Here is a 16,161-nt window from a genome sequence, read left to right on the forward strand (position 1 = left end):
GACTTGAAGTCGTCTCCAGGACAGGAGACTTTCCAGTGGCCAATCAAACAACAATCAGCTCTAGGGGAGGGAGAGGTTTGCCTGAGAAATGTATGTTATCTTCCTGGAAAGTCGCCTTGGATCAGACTTGGATCAGACTTGGATCAGACTTGGATCAGACTTGGATCAGACTTGGATCAGACTTGGATCAGACTTCCATTGAAATCAATGGGTACAAATAGTCGGATTGAAGTAGTACAGGAACTTCTTTTGAAGTCGGAGCGACTTGAGTCGTGTGTATTAAAACCGCTCCCATTCACTTGCATTGTTTTTCTCGACAGCGCGACTTGGGACGACTTGAGGTGACTTCAAGTCGGATCCCAAGTCGCCCCTGTGTGAACCGGCTCTGAGAAGACCCCAATGCTCTTCTCTTACAGAAGAAGTAAAAATAAAGAAAAGGGGGGATAGCTGTGAGTACTGAAGGGGCCATCTCACTGCAGGCATGGATGTTGGGTGTGTACTGGGGCTGAATATACAGGACACAAATCAATAGGAGTGCCAGGGTTGGAAGCTCACTGAACCGGAGGAAGAATTCCAATGAATGCGGCACTCGGCTTTAGATTCTCACAGTTACTTAAAAAGTTTTCCTCCAGGAAAGGAAGGAATTTCCTCAACCCCACAGCTAGGATTTCAGGAGTGGCTGAAGACCTCAGATCATCATACACAGTACAGCTAAACTACAGCTACAAATCCAACTATGTATATCAGAGAGTGACGTCCGACATTCATAGTGTTATCTGACCACGTCTTTCCTGCAGCTGTTTTAATATTCCAACTCAGGAAATACTTCAGATAAGGCGGCAGCCAAACTCGCTCTGCCACAATAAAAGTCTGGTCATTTTTACTGGGCGTCCTTCAATTTTCTTCCATTATGTCCTGGCAGATGGTGTCACTACCTGCCCTCTAGTCTGTACCAGTACCTCTCTATTCTGTCTTGGCAGATGGCATCTCTATTCCCCCTCACTTCTGTGAGGGCACTTTCTCACTCCTCTCCATCCTGACCCATTAGAGGGCAACTCTATCTCATCTCCATTCTGGACTGTCAGAGGACACGTGTCTCCCTCCTCAATGTTCTCGGCCGGCAGAGGACACGTGTCTCCCTCCTCAATGTTCTCGGCCGGCAGAGGACACGTGTCTCCCTCCTCAATGTTCTCGGCCGGCAGAGGACACGTGTCTCCCTCCTCAATGTTCTCGGCCGGCAGAGGACACGTGTCTCCCTCCTCAATGTTCTCGGCCGGCAGAGGACACGTGTCTCCCTCCTCAATGTTCTCGGCCGGCAGAGGACACGTGTCTCCCTCCTCAATGTTCTCGGCCGGCAGAGGACACGTGTCTCCCTCCTCAATGTTCTCGGCCGGCAGAGGACACGTGTCTCCCTCCTCAATGTTCTCGGCCGGCAGAGGACACGTGTCTCCCTCCTCAATGTCCTCGCTTGACAGAGGACACGTGTCTCCCTCCTCAATGTCCTCGCTTGGCAGAGGACATCACTCTTGTTTCACCATTCTAAGGACATCCCTCCTCGCTATTGTGGACTGGAGGGCATCTGTCTGTTGGCTCAGGACAACATGGGATCAGGGTGAATGATGTTAGCCATCAGACTGAGGACATCTAGGGGCAGAAAAATATACTGCAGGGGAAATCTGTGGACTGAAGGTGAGTAATGCAGCAAAGGAAGGTGAGTAATGTAGCAAAGGCCAATATTGCCATTCTTTCTTTATTGGGCTATTAATTTTTATCTACATCTTCGGCTAGAGTTTCTGCCTTAAATGGGTAGGAACGGTTCATGTTTTTTCACCTTAATGAAAAAAACATTTGATGTTTGCCGGCCCCCCAGCCCCCCCGTTTACTTACCTGAGCCCTCGAAAGTCCAGCGTCGTGAACGAGCAGGCTTCTCGACCGGGCTTTTCGGCTCTTCTGGACTCATTCATTAGATGATTGATAGCAGCGCAGCCATTGGCTCCTGCCGCTCTCAATCAAACCAATGACGCAACGGGAGGGGGGGCGGGGCCGAGTGATACAGTCGGCAGCTATAGCCGCCGGCTGCATCACAGGAGCACGCCCGCAAGCTAACCCCCTTGGGAGAAAGATTCCCATGAAGGGGGTTAGCTGATGCGGGGAGGAGCCGAGACAGCTGCCAAGGGACCCCAGAAGACCAGGATCAGGGTCACTCTGTGCAAAACGAGCTGCACAGTGGAATTAAAGATGTTTGTCATTTAAAAAAATAAAATAACTTCAACCTTTACAACCCCTTTAAGTCACAAAATTTCCAGGCCAGGGTGGTTTTCTAGGACATCTGCTACAACACAAGTGAAACACATCAGGCTCCTTTGTGAAGATAGGATTCATTTGGTTGTTTTTATTAAATCAACTGTGCAATGGGGACTTCTCATCACACAAGTGACTGCGTAGAATTTGCAATGTGTATTACACAAACAAAACGGGAAGGGAAGTCTAAGATCTCACCAACAAGCACAATCACATAGTCAAGGGTTATAATACACTCACCAGCATGCAGCTGTACCTTTCCGATTATTCCTTCCACCAATCCCAGACAGATGGGATTCCAAGCCAGGAGCAGGTCAGTGGCTGCAAAGAGGAGGACAATGTAGTATTATTTATGCAACATGTGCAATAAGACATATTTTATTTTTATTTATTTTTTCCCAGGTACTTACTGTATATAGCATCAGTAATATTCTGCATTTACATAAAGGGTTACATATTATTTTCCGATATGAGCTGTTATGATGTGGCCACTAGGACTGCTATATACCGTAGACTCTACATCACTAATGTGCGGGAACTGCGCCCCACACTACATAAAGGAGGCCCACCCCACGACAGTCAACAAAGCAACCACTAGGGGTGCTGCTGCAGAGAACTGATAGGTCATGCAGATACTGTATTTGTCATGTGCCCCTAAATACAGGTGGTGCACTTCATACCAGTATTGGACATGGCTACTGCCCAGAGCCTGGGTGACTGGCCTTCCTATATAAAGGAGTCAGAGTCTCTAAATATAAGATCTGAGTTCTATTTTCTAGCCTCTGGTGCAGAACAGATCAAACAAGATTCAGCTCTATCACAATGGATTACACACTGCAGCCCAGGGTCCCCTCTCTTGTTGTCTCCGATTACCATTCTCTTCATTATATTCCTACACCAGATGTAATGCGATGAGAAGAGCTGGAGCGTGACCGAGTGATGAGCGTGCCCTCTCTAATATTCCCCAGGGAGGCACAAGCTTGCACACCTTTCCTGGATTCAAACTGGCGTCATATAGATACAAGGAAATACACACCACACAAGGGCAACAAAACAGAGACACGCACACCACACAAGGGCAAAAATACAGACCCACGCACACCACACAAGGGCAAAAATACAGACCCACGCACACCACACAAGGGCAAAAATACAGAGACACGCACACCACACAAGGGCAAAAATACAGAGACACGCACACCACACAAAGGCAAAAATACAGAGAAACGCACACCACACAAGGGCAAAAATACAGAGACACGCACACCACACAAGGGCAAAAATACAGAGACACGCACACCACACAAGGGCAAAAATACAGAGACACGCACACCACACAAGGGCAACAATACAGAGACACGCACACCACACAAGGGCAACAATACAGAGACACGCACACCACACAAGGGCAACAATACAGAGACACGCACACCACACAAGGGCAACAATACTGAGACACGCACACCACACAAGGGCAAAAATACTGAGACACGCACACCACACAGGGGCAACAATACAGAGACACGCACAGCACGCGCGGGGGGGGGGGAATCAATACAGAGACACGCACACTATATGGTGGGGGGGGACAGAACAGAGACACGCACACCAGGGTGGGGGCAATACAGAGACGCATACCACATGGGGGGGACAATACAGAGACACATACACAATATGAGGGTGGGGGGACAGAAAAGACATGCACACCACACAAGGGCAACAATACAGAGACACGCACACCACATTGGGGGGGGGGGGGTCAGAACAAAAACACGCACACCACACAAGGGCGGACAATCAATACAGAGACATGCACACCACACAAGGGCAACAATACAGAGACACGCACACCACACAAAAGGCGGACAATCAATACAGAGACACGCACAGCACACGCTATAGGGGGGTGGACAGAACAGAGACATGCACACCAGGGTGGGACAATACAGAGACACACACACACACACACAATATGAGGGTGGGGGGACAGAAAAGACATGCACACCATACAAGGGCAACAATACAGAGGCACGCACACCACACGGGGGGGGGGGGGGAACAATACAGAGATACGCACACCACACGGGGGGTGGGGGACAATCAATACAGAGACACGCACACCACACAGGGGGACAATACAGAGACACACACCACACAGGGGGACAGAACAGAGACACACACACACACCACACAGGGGGACAGAACAGAGACACACACACACACACCACACAGGGGGACAGAACAGAGACACACACACACACCACACAGGGGGACAGAACAGAGACACACACACACACCACACAGGGGGACAGAACAGAGACACACACACACCACACAGGGGGACAGAACAGAGACACACACACACACACACACACCACACGGGGGGACAGAACAGAGACACACACACACACACCACACGGGGGGACAGAACAGAGACACACACACACCACACGGGGGGACAGAACAGAGACACACACACACACCACACGGGGGGACAGAACAGAGACACACACACACCATAGGGGGGTAACAATACAGAGACACGTATACCTCACGGGGGGACAATACAGAGACACGCACACACCTGTGGCACAAGCACAGGATAGAGTTGTCGATGGGAAGAGAATGGAAAGAGAGAGATGGTTAGGGGCAATGATAGGTGGTGAGGTGGGGGGGGGGGGCCAATGACAGATAGAGAGGTGGTAAGTAGGGTTGCCACCTCATCCCTTTAAAAAGGAACACATATTAATTACACAGGTTCTGTGGCTGATTAAGGTGGTAATTAAACTCACTTGGTGCCTTATCTGCATTAAATTAGCCTCAGAACCTGTGTAATTCAGATGTGTTCCTTTTTAAAGGGATGAGGTGGCAACCCTAGTGGTAAGAGGGAAGTAAATACAGAGATGGCGGAGGAGCGAATGGAGATCTATAAAAAGATTGGAAGAAACATTAAAAAAAAAAAAAAAATGGTGGCTAGAATAAAGAGTTGGTGGGGGAAAGACACATACAAAGACAGGGAAGGGGTTGAGAAAGACACATAGAAGGAAACAGAAAGGTGCAAGTGTGTAATATGATGTTTTTGGGGAATTTGATATGTACAGTTTGATGTACAAGCTGAAAAAAGGGTGGAGGGGAGGATGACGCCTGGTGTACATCATAACACAATGATGACAGTAAATAGAGAAAATCCCTGCCACCCCCAGCCATGCAATAATATTTACACCTACCCCGCCCTGCACTGTATATGTAAGGGACAGGTCTGCTTACACCGGGTGGCTGCAGCTCATGTCTGTCACTGCAATCAACGTATATACAGTGCCTTGAAAAAGTATTCATACCCCTTGAAAGTTTCCACATTTTGTCATGTTACAACCAAAAACGTAAATGTATTTTTTGGGGATTTTATGTGATAGATCAACACAAAGTGGCACATAATTGTGAAGTGGAAGGAAAATGATAAATGGTTTTCAACATTTTTTACAGAATACAAATGTACCCCACACTTTTCACATACTGTATTTATTGGCGTATAACACTCACTTTTTTACCCTGAAAATAGAGTGTAAACTGTGCCTGCGTGTTATACGCAGGGGGCTGTGGAAAGTTTTTTTTCCTGAAACTCCCCTCGTATAGTTAGGGTGCGTGTTATACGCCGATAAAAACTGTATTTATTTGTAAAAAAAAAAAAAAAAATGGAAAAACCCTTTATCATTTTCCTTCCACTTCACAATTATGTGCCACTTTGTGTTGGTCTATCACATAAAATCCCAATAAAATACATTTAGAGCCGGTTCACACTGGGGCAACACGACTTTCAGCGCGACTTTGGGAGGCAACTTGATAACGACTTGAGTTTGAATCACAAAGCGACTTACAAACACGACTTGAAGTCGCCACCAGGAGGGGGAACTCGATGCCAAATTTTAAATAAAAAACTGGCATGGGTTTCCCCTCTAGGAGCATACCAGGCCCTTAGGTCTGGTATGGATTTCAAGGGGAACCCCCTACGCCGAAAAAACAGCGTGGGGATCCCCCCCTCAAATCCATACCAGACTCTTATCCGAGCATGCAGACCAGCCGATTAGGAAAGGGGGTGGGGACGGGAGAGCCCGTCCCCACCCCCTTTCCTGACCGGCTGGTCTGCGTTTTTTATTTAAAATTTGGCATAGAGTTCCCCCTCCTGGAGGCGACTTCAAGTCGTGTTGTAAGTCGAGTTGCGATTCAAACTCAAGTCGTGTTCAAGTTGCCTCCCAAAGTCGTGCTCGCGCGATTTATATAGGCTTCTTATGACTTCACAGTCCCAGCATGCTCCGGGTGGTGACGACATAATTACCCCGCCCCCTTATGTCGTCACCACCCGGAGCATGCTGGGACTGTGAAGTCATAAGAGGCCTATATAAATCGTTGCAAACCGCAAACCCGGCATTACAGCGGAAGGGAGCGTCGAGTCAACATCGAAGAGGAGAAGAGAAGAAGGCGACGCAGAAGACTGGGCCCCTGCTGGTGAAAGAGTTGAAAGAAGATAGCGGTGGTGCCCGGCAGAAGAGAAAAAGAACCGGAGAGTGGGAAAAGAGAGCAGAGAAGTCGGAAGAAGACCCCCCGAAGTCAGAAGAAGAGAGAAGACCGGGCCCCCGCTGGTAAAAGAGCTGAAAGAAGACAGCGGTGGTGACCGGCAGAAGGGAGAAGTCAGAAGAAGATCCCCGGAGCTGCCTAATAAACTACTTTAAAAACCTGTGTAGTGTTTTTTTATTGACATTTTTCTTCCACCAGGTGAATGGGTAGGGGTACGATGTACCCCATACTCATTCACATAAAGTGGGGGGCCGGGATCTGGAGGACCCCTTATTAAAGGGGGCTCCCAGATTCCGATAAGCCCCCCACCCGCAGACCCCGACAATCAACGGCTAGGGTTGTCGGGAAGAGGCCCTTGTCCCCATCAAAATGGGGACAAGGTGCTTTGTGGTGGGGGGGGGCCACAGGGCGCCCCCCTGCCCCAAAGCACCCCCCATGTTGAGGGCATGCTGCCTGGTACGGTTCAGGAGGGGGGGCGCTCGCCCGTCTCCACCCCCTTTCCTGACCGGCTGGTCTGAATTTGGGGGGGACCCCACGCCGTTTTTTCAGCGTAGGGGGTTCCCCTTGAAATCCATACCAGACCTAAGTGCCTGGTATGCTCCTGGAGGGGAACCCATGCCGTTTTTTTTATTTAAAATTTGCCGTGGAGTTCCCCTGTGGGAGGGAGGAGCTTGCCTTAGAAAAGGTTTACACTTGGGCGACCTCCTGTAAAGTTGCCTCACTGTGAACGGGGATCCGACTTGGAGGCGACTTCCATTGAAATCAATGGGTACAAGTCGCCTAGAAGTCGTACAGGAACCTTTTTTCAAGTCGGAGCGACTGCAGTAGTGTACATTAAAGCTGGGGTTCACCCTATAAACAAACAAAAAAATATATATTTTTCTTCTAGCATAAAATTAGGCATAGTAGCGCGAGCTACAGTATGCCTGTCTTGATTTTTTTAGCCCGGTACTCACAGTGCAATCGTACATTGAAGATACCGACTCCCCACGGGGAATGGGCGTTCCTATCCAGACGGAGGATGATTGACGGCCGGCTCTGGCACGTCACGCTTCTCCGGAAATAGCCAAAATAGGCTTGGCTCTTCACGGCGCCTGCGCATAGTCTGTGCGCAGGCGTCGTATAGCGCCGTGAAGAGCCGAGACCCACTCCGGCTGTCTTCGGGGAGCGTGACGTGCCAGAGCCGGCCGTCAATCGTCCTCCGTCTGGATAGGAACGCCCATTCCCCGCGGGGAGTCGGTATCTTCAATGTACGATTGCACTGTGAGTACCGGGCTAAAAAAATCAAGACAGGCATACTGTAGCTCGCGCTACTATGCCTCATTTTATGCTAAAATGTTGCTATGGAGGGTGAACCACCGCTTTAAGACGGCTCGATTCACTTGCATTCATTTCTTCATGCAGCGCGACTAGGGGCGACCTGAAGTCGGATCCCAGGTCGACCCTGTGTAAACCGGCTCTTACGTTTTTGGTTGTAACATGACACAATGTAGAACATTTCAAGGGGGTATGAATACTTTTTCAAGGCACTGTATATGTACCATTCATGTTCTGTATAATGGAGCCCCATGTTTACTTTACACTGATGAAGATAGTCATCATATGGAGGGCCCCGACACATCCACAGGATGGTGACCCTTCACACGTCTCTTTCCTCGGGTATACATGAGAGATGAGCCACATCATTAATAAAGGAAAGGTCTGCAGTATCACAGTCCTGGCAGAAGGTCGTCCTGAATAATTGAACTCATTTCAGCATGCCATGTAAACACGGCTCCGGCATGAGCGGATAAATAGCGGCATACTGGGAGACAGAGAATATTCCGAATACCAAACATCACGTCTACAGCCTGGGGGGATTCACAGCCAGCAAACACACCCAGGCAAGCCCCGATGACTGGCTGCTTGGGGCCCGGGTCCAAGGAAAAAGTGACATTACTATGACCCAGAAGGGTGGAACTTCACTCCATTCTATGTCTGACCTGAACATGATCCACACCCGGGGGGGGGGGGGGGGTCATCACTCATATCAATGGAGGGGGGATCGGAGGATAATGAGTCTGCGATCCGACTGTACGGAGAACAAAGAATTCTCTATACAGTAACTGCTCACAAATGTCCCAAATAATAATAAAAGCTTATTTCTGAGAAATGCCACAAAACAGGACTTAGCTGTGCTGGGTGTCACTAACGGGAGAATGCCAAGTAGCAGCACACTAACCAAACACTGCTACCACCCAACACCAGGGTAAAACCAGCACACTGACTACTACCACCCAACGCCGCCAGGGTACTAGCAGCCCACCGCTACCACCCAACACCAGGGTACTAGCAGCCCACCGCTACCACCCAACACCAGGGTACTAGCAGCCCACCGCTACCACCCAACACCAGGGTACTAGCAGCCCACCGCTACCACCCAACACCAGGGTACTAGCAGCCCACCCTTACCACCCAACACCAGGGTACTAGCAGCCCACCGCTACCACCCAACACCAGGGTACTAGCAGCCCACCGCTACCACCCAACACCAGGGTACTAGCAGCCCACCGCTACCACCCAACACCAGGGTACTAGCAGCATATTGAACAGCACACTGCTACTACCAGCATATTGACCGCACGCTGCTACTACCCAACACTAGGGCACTACCAGCACATTGACTGCACACTACTACTACCTTACACTAGCAGCACGCCAAGTCCCAGAACATTGAGCATACACTGTTACTGCCTGACACCAGGATAGCACACTATGTGCCAGGCCAGCACAACAACCTCACAGCGGTAATACCAGAAACACGCCAAATACCAGCCCAGTGACCACACACTGCTACTACATGACACCAGCAGCTTGCCGAGAACCAGCATACTGGCAATACAATGCTACTACTGGACACCGGGAGCAAACTTCAATAAAAAATTAAAAGAAAAAAAAAAACTGTACCAAAGTATTCACAGCCTTTGCTCAATACTTTATTGAAGCACCTTTGGCACAAATTACAGCCTCAAGTCTTTTTGACTATACTGCTACCAAGCTTGGCACACCTATTTTTGGGCAGTTTCTCCCTCCCTTTTGCAGGACCTCCATCAGGTTGGATGGGGACGTCGGTGGACAACCATTTTTTAGATCTCTCCAGAGATGTTCAATCGTGTTCAAGTCTGGGCTCTGGCTGGGCCACTCAATGACATTCACAGAGTTGTCCTGTATCCACTCCTTTGTTATTTTGTCTGTGTGATTGGGGTCGTTGTCCTGTTAGAAAATGAACCTTCACCCAAGTCTGAGGTCCTGAGCTCTCTGGAGCAGGTTTTCATCAAGGAGGTCTCTGTACATCTTTCCTTAGACCCTGACTCGTCTCCTAGTTCCCACCGCTTAAAAACATCCCCCCAGCATAATGCTGCCACCGCCATGCTTCACTGTAGGGATGATATTGGCCAGGTAATGAGCGATACCTGGTTTCCTTCAGATATGATGCTTGCCATTCAGACCAATAAGTTCAATCTTTGTTTCATCAGACCAGAGTATTTAGTTTCTCAAGGTCTGGGAGTTCTTCAGGTTCCTTATGGCAAACTCCATATGGGCTGTCATGTGCCATTTACTGAGGAGTGGCTTCCATCTGACCACTCTACCATACAGGCCTGATTGGTGGAGTGCTGCAGAGATGGTTGTTCTTCTGGAAGGTTATCCTCTCTCCACAGAGAAATGCTGGAGCTCTGCTAGAGTGACCATCGGGTTTTTGGTCACCTCCCTAACTAATGCCCTTCTCCTCCGATCGCCGAGTTTGGCTGGACGGCCTTCTCTAGGGAGAGTCCTGGTGGTTCCAAACTTCTTCCATTTACAGATGATGGAGGCCACTGTGCTCATTGGGACCTTCAAAGCTGCAGAAATGTTTCTGTACCCTTCCAAAGATATGTGCCTCCATACAATCCTGTCTCGGAGGTCTATAGACAATTCCTTAGACTTCATGACTTGGTTTGTGCTCTGACATGCACTGTTAACTGTGGGACTTTATATAGACAGGTGTGTGCCTTTCCAAATCATGTCCAATCCACTGAATTCACCACAGGTGGACTCCAATCAAGTCGTAGAAACATCTGATGGATGATCAGTGGAAACAGAACGCACCTGAGCTCAGTTTTGAGTGTCATGGCAAAGGCTGTAAAATACTTATCATATGTACATGGGATTTTTTTTATCGTTTATTTTTAACCACTTGCTTACTGGGCACTTAAACCCACCTCCTGCCCAGACCAATTTTCAGCTTTCAGCGCTGATGCACTTTGAATGACAAATTGCACGGTCATACAACACTGTACCCAATAGAGCTTTCTTTTGGTGGTATTTGATCATCTCTGCAGTGTTTATTTTTTGTTAAAAAAAAAAATAAAAATACAAATTTTTTTTTTGTTAATTATTATTATTTTTTTATATTTTGTTATAAAATTTTGCAAACAGGTAATTTTTCTCCTACATTGATGTATGCCGATGAGGCTGCTCTGATGGGCACCGATGAGGCGGCACTGAAGGGCACTGATGGGCACTGATTGCACAGATGAGACAGAATTGCCTCTTCCTCTTTGGGACCAATGTCCCTTGCAAATAAGCAGGTGATCGGCTGTTTTTTCTCCTCACGCTGTCAGCATGAGGAGAAAAAAAAAATGATTACTGAGCTTTTGTTTACATCACTTGATCAGCTGTCATTGTCTGCCAGCTGATCACATGGTAAGGGGCCGGGATCTGTGATCAGCCGAGTCTCAGTGATCACAGTGCGTGCCCTGCAGGGGAGCGTGGGGAACGGCCTCCCGGCAAATGAGGTCTGTGCCGTGGCCGTCATTCGGCTATAGCCCAGATTCTTAAGTGGTTAATACGTTTGCAAAGATTTCAAACAAACGAATTTCACGTTGTCATTATGGGGAATTGTTTGCAACATTTTGGAGGAAAATAAATTAATTTAATGCATTTTGGAATAAACATAAGAAAATGTGGAAAAAGTGAAAGGCTTAAAATACTTTCCGGGTGCACTAAATACAACACATAGTCATGTCTATAAGAATGTCCAATACAGACACAGATACTGCCATATTTGTATAATATACAAACACACACACACACACTATAGTCACAAATACCTTCATATATAACACAGAGTCACGTCTAGAGGAACATTTATTTATAGACAAACACACCATTCTCCAGAGGAAAGTCCAATATAGACCTAAAACTCAATTATAAAACACCTCAGATCTACATACGTATAGAAAATACAGACACCATATACAACATGTACTGCACAGCACTCTATTGTTTCTGAGTACCAAGCTCCCTTCTTCTCACCCATCTATCCCTCCCGTGCCCTGTGATGCCACCATCTCTCCAGTCTATTCTTTCCCTATCCATTTATCCAGCCAATCCTTGGCAGGTCCCGGGATCAGCTTCTCTCTCAATTATCTCCTTCCCAGATCTCAGATCCCAACATTTCTTCAGTCAGTCTTCCATGTGACCTGGAATGTCACCATCATTCCAGTCTATCCTCACACCGTCTCTCCAGTCTACCCTCCCGGCGTCCCGCCGCCTCTCCAGGCTACCCTCTCCAGGCATCCCGCCGCCTCTCCAGACTACCCTCCCGGCGTCCCGCCGCCTCTCCAGGCTACCCTCCCGGCGTCCCGCCGCCTCTCCAGACTACCCTCCCGGCGTCCCGCCGCCTCTCCAGGCTACCCTCCCGGCGTCCCGCCGCCTCTCCAGGCTACCCTCCCGGCGCCTCTCCAGGCTACCCTTTCCAGGCGTCCCGCCGCCTCTCCAGGCTACACTCTCCAGGCGTCCCGCCGCCTCTCCAGGCTACCCTCCCGGCGTCCCGCCGCCTCTCCAGTCTACCCTCCCGGCATCCCACCACCTCTCCAGGCTACCCTCTCCAGGCGTCCCGCCGCCTCTCCAGGCTACCCTCTCCAGGCGTCCCGCCGCCTCTCCAGACTACCCTCCCGGCGTCCCGCCGCCTCTCCAGGCTACCCTCCCGGCGTCCCGCCGCCTCTCCAGGCTACCCTCCCGGCGCCTCTCCAGGCTACCCTTTCCAGGCGTCCCGCCGCCTCTCCAGGCTACCCTCTCCAGGCGTCCCGCCGCCTCTCCAGGCTACCCTCCCGGCGTCCCGCCGCCTCTCCAGTCTACCCTCCCGGCATCCCACCACCTCTCCAGGCTACCCTCTCCAGGCGTCCCGCCGCCTCTCCAGGCTACCCTCTCCAGGCGTCCCGCCGCCTCTCCAGGCTACCCTCTCTAGGCGTCCCGCCGCCTCTCCAGGCTACCCTCTCCAGGCATCCCGCCGCCTCTCCAGACTACCCTCCCGGCGTCCCGCCGCCTCTCCAGGCTACCCTCCCGGCGTCCCGCCGCCTCTCCAGGCTACCCTCCCGGCGCCTCTCCAGGCTACCCTTTCCAGGCGTCCCGCCGCCTCTCCAGGCTACCCTCTCCAGGCGTCCCGCCGCCTCTCCAGGCTACCCTCCCGGCGTCCCGCCGCCTCTCCAGTCTACCCTCTCCAGGCGTCCCGCCGCCTCTCCAGTCTACCCTCTCCAGGCGTCCCGCCGCCTCTCCAGGCTACCCTCTCCAGGCGTCCCGCCGCCTCTCCAGGCTACCCTCTCCAGGCGTCCCGCCGCCTCTCCAGGCTACCCTCTCCAGGCGTCCCGCCGCCTCTCCAGGCTACCCTCTCCAGGCGTCCCGCCGCCTCTCCAGGCTACCCTCTCCAGGCGTCCCGCCGCCTCTCCAGGCTACCCCCTCCAGGCGTCCCGCCGCCTCTCCAGGCTACCCCCTCCAGGCGTCCCGCCGCCTCTCCAGACTACCCTCCCGGCGTCCCGCCGCCTCTCCAGGCTACCCTCTCCAGGCTACCCTCTCCAGGCGTCCCGCCGCCTCTCCAGGCTACCCTCTCCAGGCGTCCCGCCGCCTCTCCAGGCTACCCTCTCCAGGCGTCCCGCCGCCTCTCCAGGCTACCCTCTCCAGGCGTCCCGCCGCCTCTCCAGGCTACCCTCCCGGCGTCCCGCCGCCTCTCCAGGCTACCCTCCCGGCGTCCCGCCGCCTCTCCAGACTACCCTCTCCAGGCGTTCCGCCGTCTCTCCAGACTACCCTCTATAGGCGTCCCGCCGCCTCTCCAGACTACCCTCTCCAGGCGTCCCGCCGCCTCTCCAGACTACCCTCTCCAGGCGTCCCGCCGCCTCTCCAGACTACCCTCTCCAGGCGTCCCGCCGCCTCTCCAGGCTACCCTCTCCAGGCGTCCCGCCGCCTCTCCAGGCTACCCAACCGGCATCCCGCCGCCTCTCCAGGCTACCCTCCCGGCGTCCCGTCGCCTCTCCTGCCTGGGGCCCCTGAGCTCATCTCAGGACCCTGCTGCCTGGGGCCCCTGAGCTCATCTCAGGACCCTGCTGCCTGGGGCCCCTGAGCTCATCTCAGGACCCTGCTGCCTGGGGCCCCTGAGCTCATCTCAGGACCCTGCTGCCTGGGGCCCCTGAGCTCATCTCAGGACCCTGCTGCCTGGGGCCCCTGAGCTCATCTCAGGACCCTGCTGCCTGGGACCCCTGTGCTCATCTCAGGACCCTGCTGCCTGGGACCCCTGTGCTCATCTCAGGTGCCTGCTGCCTGGGGGCCCCTGAGCTCATCTCAGGACCCTGCTGCCTGGGGGCCCCTGAGCTCATCTCAGGTGCCTTCTGCCTGGGACCCCTGAGCTCATCTCAGGTGCCTTCTGCCTGGGGTCCCTGAGCTCATCTCAGGACCCTGCTGCCTGGGGTCCCTGAGCTCATCTCAGGACCCTGCTGCCTGGGGTCCCTGAGCTCATCTCAGGACCCTGCTGCCTGGGGTCCCTGAGCTCATCTCAGGACCCTGCTGCCTGGGGGCCCCTGAGCTCATCTCAGGACCCTGCTGCCTGGGGGCCCCTGAGCTCATCTCAGGACCCTGCTGCCTGGGGGCCCCTGAGCTCATCTCAGGTGCCTTCTGCCTGGGACCCCTGAGCTCATCTCAGGTGCCTTCTGCCTGGGACCCCTGAGCTCATCTCAGGTGCCTTCTGCCTGGGACCCCTGAGCTCATCTAAGGACACTGCTGCCTGGGGCCCCTGAACTCATCTCAGGACCCTGGCTGCCTGGGGCCCCTGAGCTCATCTCAGGACCCTGCTGCCTGGGGCCCCTGAGCTCATCTCAGGACCCTGCTGCCTGGGGCCCCTGAGCTCATCTCAGGACCCTGCTGCCTGGGGCCCCTGAGCTCATCTCAGGACCCTGCTGCCTGGGGCCCCTGAGCTCATCTCAGGTGCCTGCTGCCTGGGGCCCCTGAGCTCATCTCAGGTGCCTTTTGCCTGGGACCCCTGAGCTCATCTCAGGTGCCTTCTGCCTGGGACCCCTGAGCTCATCTCAGGTGCCTTCTGCCTGGGACCCCTGAGCTCATCTCAGGTGCCTGCTGCGTGGGGCCCCCGAGCTCATCTTAGGTGCCTGCTGCGTGGGGCCCCTGAGCTCATCTCCCTTCTGCCTGGGAGCCCTGAGCTCATCTCAGGAGCCTGCTGCCTGGGACCCCTGAGATCATCTCAGGTGCCTTCTGCCTGGGACCCCTGAGCTCATCTCAGGACCCTGCTGCCTGGGGCCCCTGAGCTCATCTCAGGACCCTGCTGCCTGGGGCCCCTGAGCTCATCTCAGGTGCCTGCTGCGTGGGGCCCCTGAGCTCATCTAAGATGCGTGGGGCCCCTGAGCTCATCTAAGGACCCTGCTGTGTGGGGCCCCTGTGTTGGTGTTTGGCCCTTGCTGTCTGGACCCCCACACGTCTCCCATCTCACCTGGTCGGGTGGACAGAGCCCCATCCCGGCGGCTGCACCACAAGGCCCGGTCCCCGCTCTGGACGATGTAATGTTCCTGGGACTGGAAGAGCTCCATCAGAGGCGACCGGGAGCTCCGGGTGTGACCGCACTCCGCATCGCTGTCAGCCTCGGCTCCGCCCCCTGCTCCTCCCTCCCGCCGCAGGTACATTCCGAGCCCCGCCCCTTCCATGACACTCTGCTCCGTCACCATGGAGAGAAACTTCACCCACAATCCCCTTCCGGGCGAACTGTTTCCATCAGATTAGGCGACCAGTCCGAATGTGTAACGGAAGTGACGTTTCGTCGCCGCCATCTTGGTACACCCGTCCGCAGTGAGGATACAGTGAGAAGGGGGCATGCGGACATATTGTTCCACCCACCGGAGTTTTTTTTATTTTACAATTATTTTTAACAGTGAGTTTATTATGGAAAATACGGTACTTAGAACTACGTTTGACTGTTAGATGTTGAATTTTAAA

At 52.8% G+C, this 16,161-nt stretch overlaps 1 protein-coding gene across 1 annotated transcript in view; it reads right to left on the minus strand.

The window, feature by feature from the left end:
• INPP5F (inositol polyphosphate-5-phosphatase F) overlaps window positions 1–15,835 on the minus strand; it is a 63,258-nt gene extending 47,423 nt beyond the window's left edge. Inside the window, exons 1-2 of the mRNA XM_040361466.1 lie at window positions 15,662–15,835; window positions 2,542–2,622 (exon numbers count right to left, since the gene is read on the minus strand). Coding sequence (XP_040217400.1) covers window positions 2,542–2,622; window positions 15,662–15,758 — 178 coding nt within the window. The 5' untranslated portion in view covers window positions 15,759–15,835. The remainder of the gene's footprint in view (window positions 1–2,541; window positions 2,623–15,661) is intronic.
• Between the last annotated feature and the right edge of the window lie 326 nt (window positions 15,836–16,161).

The sequence above is a fragment of the Rana temporaria genome, chromosome 8, assembly GCF_905171775.1.
Source record: "Rana temporaria chromosome 8, aRanTem1.1, whole genome shotgun sequence".
In the NCBI taxonomy this organism is placed as follows: domain Eukaryota; kingdom Metazoa; phylum Chordata; class Amphibia; order Anura; family Ranidae; genus Rana; species Rana temporaria.